Source organism: Dreissena polymorpha, chromosome 5 (genome assembly GCF_020536995.1).
Source record: "Dreissena polymorpha isolate Duluth1 chromosome 5, UMN_Dpol_1.0, whole genome shotgun sequence".
NCBI classification, from domain to species: Eukaryota; Metazoa; Mollusca; class Bivalvia; order Myida; family Dreissenidae; genus Dreissena; species Dreissena polymorpha.
In genome coordinates this window covers 123,718,827-123,738,693 of record NC_068359.1, presented here as the reverse complement: position 1 = coordinate 123,738,693, position 19,867 = coordinate 123,718,827, and the positions used below count along the sequence as shown (strand labels likewise).

The window sequence follows — 19,867 nt, the reverse complement described above, 5'->3', positions numbered from 1 at the left end:
TAGCCTGTGCAGTCCACACAAGCTAATCTGGGAAAATACTTTTGGCCTAGACATGATTTTTGCTTAGAAGGGACTTGGTTTTGAATCCTGATCAATACAACAAATTGAGGAATTTGTTTAGTGTATGTTGAAAATTGAAATTTGAAATGTTACTTTATTTCAGATAACACAGTTTTTACACCCTTCTTTATCTTGTGGAAATTTTAAATCTCTATAGTGACCGTGTATATAATTTTCAGGTTTATTTGAATGGGCTATTCACACATAAATGGTGTCTCTTTCTTGTAAAAAATAGTAAAGTATATATGAAATCTCTATAGCGACTGTGTTGATAACTTTCAGGTCTATTTTGACGGGCTTATTCCCACCAACTGACGGCACGGCCTACATCCACGGCAAGGACATTCGCTATGACATGGACCACATCAGACACAATCTCGGCACATGTCCCCAGCACAACGTCCTCTTTGACTGGTGAGTAATGCAGTGTAGTGGTTTCATCAATGTTTGAAGACAGAGACTTTTTTTATGTCCCCCAGTCTATACTTGGGGACATATTGTTTTTGCCCTGTCCGTTTGTTGGTTTGTTTGTTTGCGTCAAACTTTAACATTGGCCATAACTTTTGCAATATTGAAGATAAATATTTTGCATGCATGTGTATTTCATGGAGCTGCACATTTTGTTTGGTGAAAGGTCAAGGTCAATCTTTCTTTAGGGTAAAAATATATGGGGGGGACATAGTGTTTCATAACACATCATGTTTCATATACAAAGGAATAATAAATGAGGCACGCTCTGGGATGATGCTTTCCACTTTTATGAAAAAAAACTATTTAAGGGAATCTCTTCTAAAGACAATCCAGTTTAGGACTGAAAGGCATTAGAGCGTTTCTTTAATTAATTTCCTCTATTATGACATGGACCACTTTCCACACAACCTGGGCAGGTTTGGGCCTCTTTGACTAATGATTAATGAAGTTTAGTTGTTGCATCCATGTTTGAAGTAAGCGGATGATTAAAAAAAGGAATATAATGACCCTCAATCTGGCAAAACTGGGCCTAATGCATGTGTTGTCTCTAAGTAATTAACCCTTTACCACTTACATACGTTTTTTCATGCATGTGTAGTGTCTTAGAAAGTTAGATTTAATGAAAGACCTTTCTTACTAAATTCAAGTTTTAAAGGCTTCATTTCCAACCCTTAGATACTGATGAGCTGCAAACAGCATAATACCTGAACAGACTGTGAGTTACTTGCAGGCTGTTCTGGTTTTATGCTCTTTGCACATAACCATTTTTAATTTGCTTCTGATGGGAAAGGGTTAGCCTGTGCAGTCTGCACTGGCTAATCAAGGAAGACCCTTTGCGTCTTTATTTTCTCTAGGTACACACTTCTTTTAAAGAAAAAATTCCATTAAACGGGCAATTGTCGTCCCTGACCATACTTTGCAAACTGCATAGGCTAAACTGGGACAACAGTGTACGCACATTTAGTAGAGTTTTCCAAGAATGGAGCTCAAATATATTTCTTAAAGCTTTTAAGATCAGCAGGTAATAGTTATGAATAGCTATATCCACAATAGCAGGGTAATTGTCTTGCCTCCAGGGGTCTAAAGGAAGCCCATAACATGTTGATTAAGTGCATTTAGGGATTCTGTAGAAAATAATTCATAGAAAGTCCAGTTTTTATAAAAAGCGTAATTTGAAAACACAGTACAGAAAATAATAGTGTGTTTGTTAAGGTCAGATGAAACAATAGTGAAACATTGATGTACATTTTAAAAAGCTCTAAACATTGATTTTTGTATAAGAGCAATGGTAAAAAATGCATTGTAATTCAATAAATTACTTCTTTGTACTTTTAAATGTTTTTGAATCAGATAGAATGATTGTTAAAAAAGTCATGATAACCAATATTTGACAATATATTGAGAACTAATTAAGTTTTTCTTATTTTGATTTAACATTGATGCTGTAGTCAATCATGATTTTCCAGAAGTTCCAAAAATTACGCCAGAACAATTTGAGCCTCATTCCAGGAAAACAGGGCTTCAAGCATGTGGGTAAAGTGTAGTACTGGATAAGCCTGTGTCATGCATGTGGGTAAAGTGTAGTACTGGATAAGCCTGTGTCATGCATGTGGGTAAAGTGTAGTACTGGATAAGCCTGTGTCATGCATGTGGGTAAAGTGTAGTACTGGATAAGCCTGTGTCATGCATGTGGGTAAAGTGTAGTACTGGATAAGCCTGTGTCAGGCATGTGGGTAAAGTGTAGTACTAGATAAGCCTGTGTCATGCATGTGGGTAAAGTCTAGTACTTGATAAGCCTGTGTCATGCATGTGGGTAAAGTGTAGTACTGGATAAGCCTGTGTCACGCATGTGGGTAAAGTGTAGTACTGGATAAGCCTGTGTCATGCATGTGAGTAAAGTGTAGTACTGGATAAGCCTGTGCCAGGCATGTGGGTAAAGTGAAGTACTGGATAAGCCTGTGTCATGCATGTGGGTAAAGTGTAGTACTGGATAAGCCTGTGCCACGCATGTGGGTAAAGTGTAGTACTGGATAAGCCTGTGCCATGCATGTGGGTAAAGTGTAGTACTGGATAAGCCTACACTAAGTGCATGTGGGTAAAGTGTAGTACTGGATAAGCCTGTGCCATGCATGTGGGTAAAGTGTAGTACTGGATAAGCCTGTGCCATGCATGTGGGTAAAGTGTAGTACTGGATAAGCCTGTGCAGTAAGCAAAGGCTCATCAGGGACGGCACGTTTTGCCTACACTGGATTGTATTTTAGAATCAACCTCCTTTAAAACAAAAATTCCATAAAAGCTGAAAGTGTTACTTTATGCACACGCATTAATCCCACTTTTCCCATAACAAGGATTGTTTTTACTATGTAATTTGTTTCTTTTTCTCCAGGCTGACAGTGGAGGAACACCTGTGGTTTTATGCGCGTCTCAAGGGGGCGTCTGCAAACGAGGTCAAACATGAACTGGAACAGATGATCAAGGACGTGGGCCTGCCACACAAACGTCAGGAGCTCTCCAGTAACCTCTCCGGTAAAGTGCTCTCAAATATCTGTGCTGTATTTTTTTTTAATTTGGAAATAAAATTCAGCCCCATTTTCTATCTCAAAAAAAGATATATTTGTTCCAAATGACTACCTAAAATTCTGATTTTAGGTTTTAAAAAATAATTATTATTTTTGTATATAAATTGCAACATTTATTTCATTTTGACTATCTTATTTGAACCTTATTAAATAAAATATTTAAAACACATTTATTCTCAATTTTAATTGTTTTTGTCTACAAAAACAAAACAAACAAAAAATCCATATTTTGTCACATTGATGCAATTTAGCCCAATTAAAAAAAATGCGTAACTGACAAAGTGTAGATAGAAAGGGTTTTAAAACAAGTGTGCTTCTAGCTTTTTTCAAGTTATCATGTTCAGCTTTAAAAGAAATTATATTTGTAATGAAATTCGATAACATATAATATAAAAATATTTTTTCTTCTTGTATCGCTATGATAGCTTAGAAGCTCTGATTTAATATTTATGGCTTGAAGCGTCAATATTGTAGAATATATGTATATGCATTGTTGCCAATGATGTTGTACATGAATTACATTTATAATATATGATTAACATTATAACTTGTTTACCAATCAAATCACATAATTCTGTGTTAATGTTTGTATCCAGGTGGTATGAAAAGGAAGTTATCAGTAGCCATAGCATTTGTGGGCAACTCTAAAACGGTGATTCTGGATGAACCCACTGCTGGTGTCGACCCGTATGCAAGGAGGGCAATATGGCAGCTGCTTCTCAAGCTGAAGAAAGGTAGGATGCCTGTTTTTAGTTTAAAAAAATATATTTCATGGCATTTACCATTTATTAGCTCATCTATTTTTTGAAAAAAAATTATGAGCTATTGTCATCACCTTGGCGTCGGCGTCTGCGTCGGCGTTGGCGTCCGGTTAAGTTTTGCGTTTAGGTCCATTTTTCTCAGAAAGTATCAATGCTATTGCATTCAAACTTGGTACACTTACTAACTATCATGAGAGGACTGGGCAGGCAAAGTTAGATAACTCTGGCATGCATTTTGACAGAATTATGTGCCCTTTTTATACCGGTACTTAGAAAATTGAAAATTTTGGTTAAGTTTTGTGTTTAGGTCCATTTTATTCCTTAAGTATCAAAGCTATTGCTTTCATACTTGCAACACTTACTAACTATCATAAGGGGACTGTGCAGGCAAAGTAATGTAACTCTGACTGGCATTTTGACAGAATTATGTGCCCTTTTTATACTTAGAAAATAGAAAATTTGGTTAAGTTTTGTGTTTAGGTCCACTTTATTCCTACAGTATCAAAGCTATTGCTTTCATACTTGCAACACTTATTAACTATCATAAGGGGACTGTGCAGGCAAAGTTATGTAACTCTGACTGGCATTTGGACGGAATTATGGGCCTTTTATACTTAGAAAATTGAAAATTTGGTTAAGTTTTGTGTTTTGGTCCACTTTACCCCTAAACTATCATAGATATTGCTTTCCTACTTGGAACACTCGCAAACTATCATAAGGGTACAGTAAAAGGACAAGTTGCATAACTCTGGTTGTCATTTTGACGGAATTATGGCCCTTTTTTGACTTAGTAACTTTGAATATATGGTTAAATTTTGTGTTTCGATCCACTTTACTTCTAAAGTATCAAGGCTATTGCTTTCAAACTTCAAATACTTTCATGCTATCATGAGGTTACTGTACCTGGCAAGTTGAATTTTACCTTGACCTTTGAATGACCTTGACTCTCAAGGTCAAATTATAAAATTGTGCTAAAAATGCCATAACTTCTTTATTTATGATTAGATTTGATTGATACTTTGACAAAACTACTCTTACCTGACATACCACAATAGACTCCAACCAAACCATCCCCTGTGCCCCCCCCCCCCGAATCCCCCCCCCTAATTTTTTTTTTTTTTAAGATCATCTCACAAATGACCACCACACCCTCACACTATACTATACCCCCCACCCCACCCCCAAATTAGTTTTTTTTGAAACGGTTAAAAAACACAAATATTTATTTTTATTATTTTATGTTTGAAATACCGTCCAACCATCGCACCCAAGAATACCCCCCTCCCCCCCCCTCCGCCTCCGAATTCCCCCCCCCCCCCCCCCCCCCCTAATGTTTTTTTTTTTTTTTAAGATCATCTCGCAAACCCCTAATTTTTTTTTTTTTTTTTTTTTTTTTTTAAAGATCATCTCACAAATTACCACCACACCATCACACTATACTATACCCCCCACCCCACCCACCCCAATTTTTTTTTTTTGAAACGGTTAAAAACACAAATATTTATTTATATTATTTTATGTTTGAAATACCGTCCAACCATCGCGCCCAAGAATACCCCCCACCCCCCCTCCCTCCTCCCCGAATCCCCCCCTCCCTCCTTTGTGATTGAAAATGAGAGTCCCTTTTTCTTTAAAAAGAAAATAGATGAGCGGTCTGCACCCGCAAGGCGGTGCTGTTGTTAGTTTATATTTTAACTCGAGATTTCATTCAACTAGTTACATTTAAGGTCACATATTTTAACTTAGCTGGCATTCAAAAGAGCCTCAGTCTGTGAAAATGCATGTGCCCAAAGTGTTTTCCATATTATCCTGTGCAGTCTGCACAGCCTAATCAGAGGTGACTCTTTCTGCCTACAATGGATTTTCGTTTTGAAGATACTTCCTTTGAAAGAAAAATTCTATAAAAGCGGAAAGTGTCATCCATTATTAGCCTGTGTTTACTTCACAGGCTTACCTGGGAAGACAATTTACGCACAAGCATTAAGCCCAGTTTACTCATAGCCAGACTTAACTGTTCAACAGCTCTCGTAACGTTCTAGGTCGCACCATAATCCTGTCCACCCACCATATGGATGAAGCAGACGTGCTCGGTGACAGGATAGCGATCATCTCGCAGGGTCAGCTCTGCTGCGTTGGGTCCAGCCTCTTTCTGAAGAATCGCTATGGAAATGGTAACTTTACTTTTCTTTCAACATATTTTGTTTTCAAAAGCAAATAATAATGTTGTTTAAAATATATACATTTGACCATTCATACATAATGGAAACAAGAGCTGTCACCATAGGATGACATATGCCCCCGAAAAATGCTTTTTCGAAACCTAAACGCAGATTTCAAAACCTCAACGCAGACCCTAAGTTTAGACCTAAAGTTCTGCAACATTATTGGGGGTCTTTCCCTTGGGATGGTGTTAACATATTATGAGGGTGACAGACATGCATAAATGTAGATGGTGTAATTTACAAAATATACATTTGAGAACATAAAATGCAATATTTATATTGCATTCATTTGGGATATGATGATAATAGTGATTTTTACATAAAAAGTAGTTACCAATAATATTAATAATAACACTAATAATAATAAAAAGAAGAATAGTAATAATAATTATGATAAAAATAAATGTATTTTATGCTTTAAAGGATATTAATAATGATAGTTATATGTCCGGTCCAGGCTACTACCTGACCTTGGTGCGAAGTGACCGAGACATCGACGAGGACGCCATCTTGAAAGAGCAGCTGATGACAAACATCGAGCCGCGACCAACATCGGCCATGTCAGCAACCAGTGTGCGGTCCATTACAAAGGTTTTGGTAAGTGTTTCTGAATGGGGTTTGATTGAATGTTTTTTAAAAGAGGATACTTTGTTAATGTTACATAATGATAAGGGTTTTTAATTGGTCCATTACGAAGGCTTTAGTGTTTCTGAATGGCATTTGACTTCTTGATTATTTTTTTTATTTTAAAAAGAAGATACATTGTAAGTGGTACATAATGATAAGGTTTTTTTGGAGGTTTTTAAAGTGTCGTCCCTGATTACTAGTTTCTTCTCAGATTTTGAAAGAGGGAATACTTAATTAATGACAAGTAACAAAAAGCAGTTTTAGAAATCTTTGTTCCTGTGTGAGGAAGGATGATATGAAAGGTTTAAGTCTAGTTTTTGTTATGCGGTCCATTACGAAAGTTTCGGTAAGTGTTCTGAATGGCCTTTAATTTCTTGATTTGAGTCTCGCTTTTATTGTCTTTTTCATTTAAAGGAAGTCTCTTCTTAGCAAAAATCCAGTATAGGTGAAAAAGTGTTGTCACTGATTAGCCTGTGCATACTGCACAGGCTAATCAGTGACAGCATTTTATGCACATGCATTTAGCCCTGTTTTCCCAGAGCACGGCTCATTTCTATGTAGGTTTCGAAAAAAGCATTTTTGGTAAGTGTGAAACAATGATAAGTTTGTTCAGAAATGCTTAAAAACCTGGGTCAATTGTTGTCAAAGATGAGATGACATATTTAAGTTTATTTTTTATTCCCTTTTGATTTGTAGGAGCAGAATTTTTTTTTCAGTTTGTTGTTAATTCTTTAAACAGTGTAGGCGTTTGTTTCATGTATATATGAAAGTTTTATTGTCCGCTTTGGGATCAGACTACCTACCCTTCAGTCTGTAATTTTATGTGACTATGTCAATTTTCAGTTGGAGGAAAATAACCGTCAAGTAAGCTGTTGATATTTGTACAGTAATTGTCACAGTCTATAGTCAGATTATTGCAGCCATGTTCAATACTTTCATAGTCATGATCGCTTGTGTAAATCATGCTTCACAATTGCCTGGCAATGTTCAGCATTTTCTGCGACACTATCCAGCTCATGAATTGCATGCTGCCTATTGCATTCCTGCTATGAATTGCGTGCTGCCTATTGCATTCCTGCTATGAATTGCGTGCTGCGACACTATCCAGCTCATGAATTGCATGCTGCCTATTGCATTCCTGCTTTCAAAACATTGCATAGATTATTTGAAAAAAGCATGAACAGAAAAAGTTTTGATAAAACATCTGTTTCTGTATTTTTTAAAAACACAAATGCATGTTATTGGGTTAGGTAGTAATAGCTTTATATGTATATGCGATCCAAGGTTTGAGTATAAGAAATAAATCGTTTAAAGAAATTATGCTCAAAGAGCATTATTTTGTATACATAGGGGAAATATTATCACAATAATAAAACCTATTATAAAAAGGTACATGCACACTAAAGTTGTTACACAGTTTATCAGTCAGACTAGTAGTAAAAGACAGTTAAGCTGCCTAAGTAAATTGATATGTGAGTTGTGCCCTGGGAAAATGCAGCTTTATGCATGTGCGTAAAGTGTCGTCCCAGATTAGCCTTTGCAGTCGTACAGGTTTACCAGATAAGCCTGTGCAGTCATACAGGTAAACCAAATAAGCCTGTGCAATTGTACAAGTTAACCAGATAAGCCTGTGCAGTCATACAGGTTAACCAGATAAGCCTGTGCAGTTGTTCAGGTTAACCAGGGAATCCATCCAGAGTGGATTTTCTATTAGAAGTTACTTCCTTTAAAAGAAAAAATCCATAAAAGCAAAAAGAGTCGTCCCTGATTAGCCTGTGCAGTCATACAGGTTAACCAGATTAGCCTGTGCAGTCAAACAGGTTAACCAGATAAGCCTGTGCAGTCATACAGGTAAACCAAATAAGCCTGTGCAATTGTACAAGTTAACCAGATAAGCCTGTGCAGTCATACAGGTTAACCAGATAAGCCTGTGCAGTCATACAGGTTAACCAGGGAATCCATCCAGAGTGGATTTTCTATTAGAAGTTACTTCCTTTAAAAGAAAAAATCCATAAAAGCAAAAAGAGTCGTCCCTGATTAGCCTGTGCAGACTTCTCAGGCTAATCTGGGCTGATACTTTACGCACATGCAGTAAGATCTGTTTGCCCAGAGGGAGGCTCTTATATTATATTACCGATTGCTCAAGAAAATGCTGCAGCTTTTTTAAGTAAATATTACTGAGAATCTATGCATGTGAAACCTTACAATCACCCCTGCATGTCTTTCAAAATGTTTACACAACATACAACTAGCACACACAATATTGTTAACATAAGGAACGTAAAAGGTCCATATTGGCACCTGAATGTTTTTAAAAAAAATCCATCAGTGTTTTTCTTGGTTATACAAATAGTATTCTACATCACTGTTTACACACTGTAATGGTCACTGGCATTTATATTCAAGAATATTTTTTTAGAATGTAAGTTCAAATATATATTTTAACACCAAAGACAGTTAAAAACAGCAGATTTTAGGAGCAGGTTGGTTAACAAACAACAAATCTGAGCTACATTGAATATATTTATTTTAGCAGTCCGTTAAAAAGGTGTGTTTGGTTATTAAATAAGCGGAGACATGGGTAAATAGGCCTTATGTCATATGCCCAGTGTAGACGCAGTTGCGCAGTCTCGTCTGGAGCAACCCTGTCCCCTAATATTGTGCAGGCTTGTCTAGAGGTAAGCTGGCCGCATATGGCATAAGTCCTAATAATACATACCTTACTATATATAGTAACACATTTGTACTGTTTTTCATGCCATTATCACCATTGCGGAGTAATTATAAATATTCGGCCCTAGGGCCGATTATTTATATTCGGCCCTCAGAATGTGTGCGCGTGACGTTCAACTGGAAAAAAATGATGTCCTCATTCATTCTTAGCCATAAAAAAGAAAAGCATCTACTGGTTATTGTTCTACTCATCAAAGTTGTGTAATAACCATGTTTATTTTTGTAAAGTTTAATTTGCTTCCATGACAAGTTAAAATTCTGGACACATGTCTTCATCGCCATCCATCTTTTCCATTTTAAAGAAATGATGTAAGCAGGCAATTCTTTGTGGATAGACATTCTTTAATCGACTGACAAAGGAACGACTTATTCATCAAAGAAATTACCCTTTTAATATCATAAATACGTTACCTGTTATCTCTAGCTACCCCTTTCCAAGGGAGTTATTTCATCCGGAAAATATTCAAGCGCTGGGAATCGTCCACCTCTATAAGAATCCAAATCAGGTTAAACATAGTACAATGCAACCTAACAGGAAATCAAGAACCACAACTCATCTTTCCTTTCCGGATAAAACCATGTGCACGCCTATTTTAGGCTCAGGACTTATGTGTTCTTTTCACTGTGTTTTTGGCGGAGTTTAAAAGGATAAAGTTTATTTATCTTTTATTTGTATCATTCGGTTTATATTTCTATACTTTTTGTTGCAGTAATTGTCATATTTCTGCTTTTGCTGGGTTTCTTTGTTTGCATCGTCGCTCATGTACATGACGTCATGAGCACGTGAACCACGAGGAATTCGTGCCTATTCCCCAATAAGTAATTGAGGTCAATTGGACAGCGTTCTTTGTGTTTACATTTTGTGGTTTAACTTTTTATTTGAATTTATAATCATTAATTTGTCTTTTGTAGGTTCTTTCTGTTTCTTTTATTTCAGAATGAACTTACAGGATAGAGGTTCTTGTGGTCATATCAAAGCAAGGTGGGATTCCCACGATACTTGCTTGGCATGTACCGGTTGCACATTTAATAACAAATGTGCGGTTTGCGATTTGTGGGCTTACGACGTATGGACAAAAGCAGGTCGCCGGAGGACGTCGATCAGCCGCAAACGCAACGAACCTCCATCCGACGTTGATTACCCGGTGACTCCACTGGTCAAGGATGACCAGCGGTTTTGTCAGTCACTGGGTACCGGGCAAGATGGTGTTGTTGTCAGTCGATCGTCATCAGATCTTATGACTCACACCATGCATACCGGCGACATTGATCATGGAACGACTGGATCAATGTCAGACCACATGGCAGCCGCCATTCTACGGTCTTTGTCCGGTGACGTAACCGGTCATAATATGACCGGCCGGTCACCGGTCCGGTCCGGTCACCGGTCATGTCACCGGTCCGGTCCGGTCATGTCACCGGTCCGGTCACCGGTCCGGTCAGGTCACCGGTCCGGTCACCGGTCCGGTCCGGTCATTGATCACCGGTCCGGTCCGGTCAACAGTCATCAGTTGGGCCTGCCACCGATAACACCAATCGCCGGTCAAGAAGAACTCGGTCTTCATCATCGGCGTATTCTTCTACATCCGATTCGTCGTCGAATACATCGTCTTCATCAAGGAGTGGACATCGGACACGCTCTTCTTCGTCGAGCAATTATCATCATCGCGGCGCTCATAAGCGATCACGTCGTCACTCACGGAGACGGTATTCCAAAAAATCTCGATCTCATCGCAGCCGATCCACATCTCGACAGCGCAGCCGATCCAGATCTCGACATTGCAGGAAACGAGGACGTCGGCAACGTTCACGTAGACAGCATCGGACTTACCATACGTATAGTCGTTCACCATCGTGTTCCGTTATGGAATCGCATGTTTCGTGCCAAATGTGTCGGTTCCAACGTTGACTGCCACACGTATTGCATCTTCAGGAGCTCATCTCACTACTACGGCGTCAGTGTCAACACCACGGGTATCATCTACAGTATCTAGTCGTGTACCCCCTACAGCTACCCTGTCGAATCCTGATACACTATGGATACAGAATTCGGCGGGACATTTTGTACCGGTCAATGCTGATAATTTACCTTCTTCCGGTTTACATTATCAGTTTACTGACGTCGGGGATGATCATTCGCTGTTACCAGACAATTACAATCCGGTACAAGATATTCTCACTTCTGTTCCTGCTGATTCTATACAAACCGCTGGTGTTGTAGAGAGTGAGGCTGATTCAGATGCAGAATCTAATGTTGAGACGGATCAATATTTAGCTCCGATTGGTCAGATCTATGAACTGATGTTTCGTACTCTTGGTGAAGATTACTGTCCAAGAACTGCTGAACTGTCTTCAAATGCGACGATTTCTGTGACAGAACAACTTTTTCGTACATTTGATCCCAACAGGGTTATTAAGTCGACGGCTCGTCCTGACCCACGACTTCCCATTGGTTCTACTGTTCTATCTGTTCTTCAATCATTGGAATCAGCTAATAAGACTATTCCAAAACGAGGAGAAACATGGAAAATTCCTAAGGAACTAGCTGATCCAAAACACCAGGAAGGTAGTAAAAGTTACAAACCTCCTGTACCACATGCAACATCTGGGTTGGATTTTTCAAAACTTCCGGTTCCAGATCCGGACATAAGCAAGCTATCTCTTGTAATGCCAAGTGGTTCCAATTCAGTTTCTGTTCCGTTTTCAATGTTGGAAACTTGGGAAATGAGGGAACGTAGATCATTAGGTTTGACTAACCAAATTGACTTCATGCTAGCGACAATTTTACAAATGGTGTGTGATTGGTCGGAATCTGTTCCGGAGGAACTCCGTGATTTGTTAATTCATCTCTCACGGACCACACTGGCCTTATCTCACACTTCTGCTTCTTCAATGTCCGAGATGCTAAGGATTCGTAGAGATCTTATCCTTACTTCTTTACCTAAAGATTTTCTGTTGGAACCTGGTATGAACTCGCTCAGAACAGCTCCTCTCACATCAGGGTTTCTTTTTGGTGGAAGGATACAAGAAGCAATCACAGCTGACAAGGATGACCAACTTCATGCTTCTTTAGCTAGAAACAACTCTGGACAACGCCAAGGGGTCTTTAAGCATCCTGCTTCTAGGCCACCAGCAGTTCCAGCATTCAAGACGGCTAAGAGAAATAACCTTTTCTCTAAAAAGCCTTCTTTTAATCCACGGTCAGGTCCTAATAGGCAGTCTTCCTATAACAGACCTTCTTTGTCACACAAGTCTTCTAATAAAGATTCTGGGAAAAAGGGCAAACCCAAGCTGGGACAGAGGAATTTCAAACCTTCTACCGGCAGGGGCGCACCTCCTGCTTATCAGCCCTAGGTCCCTTCCCTTTCTACCGCCACAACCTCCGATGCCGGAAATACCAGTCGGGGCCAGACTTTTCCACTTCTCAAATCGATGGCTTCAAATTACTTCAGACGCATGGGTTCATTCTATTGTGACAAAAGGCCTGACTTTTCAATTCGAAAAAAGGCCTCCACTTTCTCGCGTCCCTATAGAGCTGGTATCTCGGCATCCACATATTCCAGAGTCCATTCTCGGGCTCTTGGAAAAACAGGCGGTAGAAAGGGTTCAAGATCCTTATTCTCCAGGATTTTACAGTCGTCTTTTTCTTGTTCAAAAGAAAAATGGTTCCTGGAGACCAGTAATAGATTTAAAAGTGTTCAACATGTATCTCCTCAAACCAACTTTCAAAATGGAGACTCCTTCTTTCATACGGGAATCCATCAAACCCCTGCACTGGGGGGTGTCTTTGGATCTGGAAGATGCTTACTTCCATGTTCCTATACATCCCAACTACCGAAAGTACTTGCGATTCGCCTTTCAAGGCCAAGTCTACCAGTTCCGGTCTATGCCTTTCGGGTTGGCGACAGCCCCACGAGTTTTTACCAAACTAATGTCGGCAGTCGGATCACACCTCAGAGTTCACGGGATTCTTCTTCTTCAGTATTTCGACGACTGGCTCTTACACCAGCTCGATCGTCAATTGCTTCTGTACAACCTAGAATTCTCTTGGAAGGAGCTCCTCTCGTTAGGGCTCCTTCTCAATGCAGACAAATCAGACCTCATTCCTTCACAGGACTTTACGTTTGTGGGAATGAATTTCTTGACCCACATCAATCGGGTCAGAGTGTCTATTCAACGTATATCAGACCTTCTGATGAAGGTCAACTGGGTTTTGTCCCAATCTCATATAACAGCTCAAGAATTCCTCTCTCTCAACGGTATCCTGAGCTCAGTAGCAGACTTTGTGCAGTTGGGACGTCTCTTCCTACGTCCTCTTCAGCACTATCTCTCAGCTTGTTGGAAATGGTCTCCAGGCAATCTATTAACACAGATTCCAATCCTTCCCTCCTTAAGGTCTCATCTTCAGTGGTGGCTAGACGAGGAGACTCTGTTGGCAGGAGTACCCCTTCTTCCCCCGCAACCGTCATTATATCTAATAACGGATGCGAGCAAGGAAGGGTGGGGTGCTCACCTGGAACCTCTCAGTCTGATAATTTCAGGGTTGTGGTCTCATCAGGAATCTCACCTTCATATCAACAATCTAGAAATGCGAGCAGTATTTCTAGCTGTATCTTATTTCCAATCACATCTTCGAGACTCTTGTGTGATGGTGTCAACAGACAACACATCTGTGGTGGCTTACATCAAGGCACAGGGGGGAACACATTCTCAATCCCTGTATCTGGAAACCAGAAAATTACTTGTTCTTTGCAAAACACTCAACATTCATCTGCTGGCAAAATATATACCAGGTCGCCTCAACGCCCTGGCGGATGGTTTGTCTCGCAAACACCAGTTACTTCCATCGGAGTGGACACTTCATCAAGAAGTGACCAACCAGATCTTTTCAAGTTCGGTTATCCCCTGGTCGATCTATTTGCAACCAGACACAATCACAGACTTCCTCTGTATGTGAGTCCAGTTTACGATCCAGCAGCGTGGGCAATCGACGCGCTTTCGTTCGCATGGGACCAACTGGACGCTTACGCCTATCCCCCACCCATTCTAATTCCCCAAATATTGGGGAAAATCAGGGTGAGCTCTTGCAGGATACTCCTGATTGCCCCTTGGTGGCCCAGAAGATCTTGGTTCAACGATCTTCTCAGTCTCCTGTACGATTATCCCAGGAATCTTCCTCACAGGTCAGATCTTCTGTCTCAAAGCGGCAGACTACATGCGGACCCAAAAATGTTCCACTTACACGTCTGGCCGTTATCAGGCAATCTTTGCAGAAGAAATGTTTTTCTGTCAGGGCTTCAACCCTCGTTGCTTCGGCAAGGAGAAAATCCACCAGAGCAGTCTATGATGCTCGTTGGAAACTCTTCTCCAATTGGTGTTTTCGAGGGAAAATTAACCCCCTCAATCCCTCTGCTAGACGAATAGCGGATTTTCTTATTTATCTTTTTGATGATAAGAAACTTTCTCTTAGTTCCATCAAAGGATACAGATCTATGATTTCGCATACATTGGCTTTCACTAAGTCTTCACAAGTCTGTGCTGATCCAGCTATTTCAGAACTTGTTCGAGCTATGGAACTTAGTCGTCCTGTATCTCGTACACTTGCTCCTAAATGGGATTTAGCTTGTGTGCTTGGTTCCCTTATTAAGGCTCCCTATGAACCTCTTGATCAGGCTTCATTACAATTCCTAACATGGAAGACCGTTTTCCTTCTTACTATGGCTTCAGCCAAACGGAGAAGTGAAATTCATGCTCTTTCTATCGAGGATAGTCATCTTCGTTTTGACTCTTCTGATGGTTCTGTTACATTGTTGTGTCAGTCAGGATTCCTTGCTAAAAATCAACTCCCCTCTATGGCTTCCAAACCCTTCAAAGTTCCAAGTCTATCTAGAACTTGTGGACATGAAGATGATGATAGACTCCTTTGCCCGGTCAGGGCTTTGAAGTTCTACCTTAAAAAGGTAAAGTCTATTCGAGGTTCTCGCAAGAGACTTTTCATTCCATTAAAAGGGGGGGGGCGATGTGTCTGCGGCTTCTATTTCTCGTTGGATAGCCTCGACTATAAGGAAAGCTTATTCTTCTCTTTCATCGAGGGATTTATCCCTGTTTAAGATAAGACCGCATGAATTAAGAGCTCTTTCGGCTTCGTGGGCTTATATTAATCAGACCCCACTATCTGAAGTGCTTCAAGCTGCTTTCTGGAGGAATCCGACCACCTTCTCCTCTTTTTATCTTCGTTCTCTTGAGTGCCAACAAGACAATTTGTATAACTTGGGTCCTCTTGTAGTGGCTCAAACTGTAGTTTCTTCTATGGCTTAAGTACACTGGTGCCATCCGAGAATTAAGTACTATACTGTACTAACAAAGATTATAAGAGGACTTGATTCTACTATCTCTGGCTGTAAACCCTCTATATGGGTTTTGCTGTGTTGGGAAAAATATGCGAACCTTCCCGCCGCAGCTGCAAAATCAGCTAGAGATAACAGGTAACGTATTTATGATATTAAAACAAATTTTCTTAAGTAAAATTCATTTTAATTATTAAATACTTACCTGTTATCGGTAAGTCCCACCTCCCACCCCGCTCATCGCCTTTTTATGTTTGCGTAAAGGAAAGATGAGTTGTGGTTCTTGATTTCCTGTTAGGTTGCATTGTACTATGTTTTACCTGATTTGGATTCTTATAGAGGTGGACGATTCCCAGCGCTTGAATATTTTCCGGATGAAATAACTCCCTTGGAAAGGGGTAGCTAGAGATAACAGGTAAGTATTTAATAATTAAAATGAATTTTACTTAAGAAAATTTGTTTTAATTCATCATCGATCTCCTTTGAACAGTTGAGGAACAATACACTGACACTTTTCTTAAATTTAATCCATCAATTGTTCAACAAAACATCGCGTTATTCAAGTACATTCGACATTTTAACGAAATCGAAAATGCAGTCTCACCAGTTTCATTCCAGTTTTATATCCCAACACTGTTATTCACATTCATAATATTGTAATAATCCATCGTAAACACACACACTAATCGTTCGATGCTTAAAAATATTTAACTGTTAAATAAAAACACCCCAAGTCCGATTTGTTGTTGTCCTTAAATCCAAAGCGTCTAGCTAGATCTAGTTCCGTCATTTAAATTACGTCACACGAGATACTTCATAAATTGCGTAATCAATTCAATGAAAATATAAGTTAGGAGAGCTGGTTCTTCATAAATTTTAGTGAAGGACCGAAATAGAATGATTTTATTACTCAAAACCTGTGCCCATCTATAATTTAGTATAAAAGTAAGATATATATTATGGACGTTAATACACGGCTGAGCCGGGCCGGGCAGTGATAATCGGCACTAGGACGCAAACAGCCCTCGGGCTAAAGCCTTTGGGCTGTTATGCTCCCTGCGGGCAGATTATCAAGGCCCCGCCCGGCTCAGCCGTGTATTATCCTCTAATTTTTGCACGACATGGGTCATATGATATTTTCTCCCAAACTGTTTTAGGAGTTTATTTTAATGCCTTGAAGCCCTTGATTCAAGAGGCATAATAATCATAGTTTTTGGAATGCCCATCTATACACAGTTGTTGTTTAAGATTATTCCCCGACCACCAACATCACCCATCCTCACTGCAACCTTGACCTAATTTGAACTAAGAAATATGCCATCCGCGATCAACTGAGGGCAGGTCTGTGCATGTCAAACACATATGGTTCTTTCTTTTTCTTGTCAGTAACTTGAATAGGGAGCAGTGAGAGTCATAAGGGTCATAATGAAGTTTAATTATATGTTTTCCCTTAATTTGAATAAAAACATGTGTAATTTTAATGTTTGCTAATTTTCTAACAGCCATTCGTTAACAGTAAAGTAAATACAAGGTTTGCAATATAGAATAAGGGAGAAAGTGCCCTTTCTCCCTTCTAAAATTTGCAATTTATAAATAATTGAAATAAATGTGATTTTTTTATTACAACACTTAGTGCCCAGTGAGGTGGATAAGAGGTACACAGAGGAAAATGTTTGGAATTACAAAAAATGATTGCTATAAATGTTCACTACTTTTGTTACAGCCCTCAATGCCCAGTGAGGTGGATGAGGGGTTTACAGAGGGGAAATCAGACAGCGATCCTCCAACACCACCTAACACAGATGCAGCATATCCAGGTGACTACAATGAGCCTGGTTCTGGGAAAACTGGGCTTAATGCATGTGCTTAAAGTGTCATCCCAGATTAGCCTGTACAGTCAGCACAGACTCATCAGGGACAACACTCATCTACACTTTAATGGACTTTTTTGTTTAAAAAAAAAAACCTTTACAAAAATCCAGGCTAAACAGAATATGTTGTCCATGATTAGCCTGTGTGGACTGCATTTTTAGCTCTGCTGTTTTCGGAGAAATCCCGAGGTATTTTCATAACCAGCTCGTCGTGTCGTCCGCTGTCCGCGTCGTGCTAAAACCTTTAAATTTTGTCAAGGTTTTGAACATTGGCTCTAAAATCAAAGTGCTTCCACCTACAACTTTGAAACTTCATATGTAGCTGCACCTTGATGAGTTCTGCAAGCCACACCCATATTTGGGGCACTAGGTCAAAGGTCAAGGTCACTGTGACCTCTAAAAAAAAAAAAAAAATCTGACAAGCTTTCATTTATTAAAAAATGCACCCGCAGCCAAGCATTGGCACCCGTTATGCGGTACTCTTGATTTTTTTAACTTTCTAAACTCATTTTGATATTTTCTGTTGTCACAGGCTTCTCTGTGAAGAAAGTGACATCCTTCGTCAAGAAGTACGTTCCAGAAGCAAAGCTAGTTGAAGACAATATGACGGAGCTGAGTTACCAGCTGCCAGATGAGGCAGCGAGACGGGGAGACTTTGAGCGGCTATTTTCAGAACTTGAGAGGTCACATGATGACTTGGGCGTATCAAGCTTCGGAATTTCAGATACCAGTCTGGAGGAGGTAGGGGCTAAGTGTGAAACCTTTCTGCTTAGATATGTATTTTTATTGAAGTGTTTGTTGTCCCTTAGAAAATAAAGTTGAATTACAGACGTTTTTTAATAGATTCAAATTTGAATCCTCTGCAGCCCTTAGATACTTTAGCAGCAATTGCATAAAACCAGAACAGCCTGCGAGTTTCTTGCAGGCGTTTCTGGTTTTATGCTTGTTCCGTATAGCCATTTTCTCTTTGCTTCTGGAGGGAAAGGGTTAAGAGTGAAATTTTATTGAAATGTTAAGGAATAGAATTTTGCTACCATTTAAATGTTTGATTTAACTTTTTTTGATGTTCTGAAATAACCAAAGCACTTATCCATGTTTATGTCACCATGGAAAGCTCGGGCACATACATAAATACTTTGTCAAAAGAAAATATCCACACAAACATTTTTTAGCTCGTCTATTTTTTGAAAAAAAAAAAGCTATTGTAATCACCTTGGCGTCGGCGTTGGCGTCGGCGTCCGGTTAAGTTTGGGGTTTAGGTCCACTTTTCTCAGAAAGTATCAATGCTATTGCATTCAAACTTGGTACACTTACTTACTATCATAAGGGGACAGGGCAGGCAAAGTTAGATAACTCTGGCGTGCATTTTGACAGAATTATGTGCCCTTTTTATACTTAGAAAATTGACAATTTTGGTTAAGTTTTGTGTTTAGGTCCACTTTATTCCTACAGTATCAAAGCTATTGCTTTCATACTTGCAGCACTTATTAACTATCATAAGGGGACTGTGCAGGCAAAGTTATGTAACACTGACTGGCATTTGGACGGAATTATGGGCCCTTTATACTTAGAAAATTGAAAATTAGGTTAAGTTTTGTGTTTTGGTCCACTTTACCCCTAAAGTATCATAGATATTGCTTTCATACTTGGAACACTCGCAAACTATCATAAGAGTACAGTAAAAGGACAAGTTGCATAACTCTGGTTGTCATTTTTACGGAATTATGGCCCTTTTTTGACTAAGTAACTTTGAATATATGGTTGAATTTTGTGTTTCGATCCTCTTTACTTCTAAAGTATCAAGGCTATTGCTTTCAAACTTCAAATACTTTCATGCTATCATGAGGTTACTGTACCTGGCAAGTTGAATTTTACCTTGACCTTTGAATGACCTTGACTCTCAAGGTCAAATAATTAAATTTTGCTAAAATTGCCATAACTTTTTTATTTATGATTAGATTTGATTGATACTTTGACAAAACTACTCTTACCTGACATACCACAATAGACTCCACCCAAACCATCCCCCTTGCCCTCCCACCCTCCCCCCCCCCCCCCCCAAATACCCCCCCCCCTATTTTTTTTTTTTTAAGATCATCTCACAAATGACCACCACACGCTCACACTATACCCCCCCCCCCCCCACCCCACCCCCCCAAATTTATTTTTTTTGAAACGGTTATGCAAACACAAATA

At 39.4% G+C, this 19,867-nt stretch overlaps 1 protein-coding gene across 10 annotated transcripts in view; it reads left to right on the top strand.

Moving 5' to 3' along the window:
- LOC127880794 (phospholipid-transporting ATPase ABCA1-like) overlaps positions 1-19,867 on the top strand; it is a 128,500-nt gene that overhangs the window by 59,755 nt on the left and 48,878 nt on the right. For 9 of the 10 annotated variants that reach the window (XM_052428211.1, XM_052428212.1, XM_052428210.1 and 6 more), the window contains 8 exons: positions 343-474; positions 2,918-3,057; positions 3,707-3,844; positions 5,911-6,042; positions 6,551-6,690; positions 7,564-7,584; positions 17,524-17,617; positions 18,204-18,412. In XM_052428211.1, coding sequence (XP_052284171.1) covers positions 343-474; positions 2,918-3,057; positions 3,707-3,844; positions 5,911-6,042; positions 6,551-6,690; positions 7,564-7,584; positions 17,524-17,617; positions 18,204-18,412 — 1,006 coding nt within the window. The remainder of the gene's footprint in view (positions 1-342; positions 475-2,917; positions 3,058-3,706; positions 3,845-5,910; positions 6,043-6,550; positions 6,691-7,563; positions 7,585-17,523; positions 17,618-18,203; positions 18,413-19,867) is intronic. The other variant, XM_052428213.1, reaches the window with a different exon arrangement.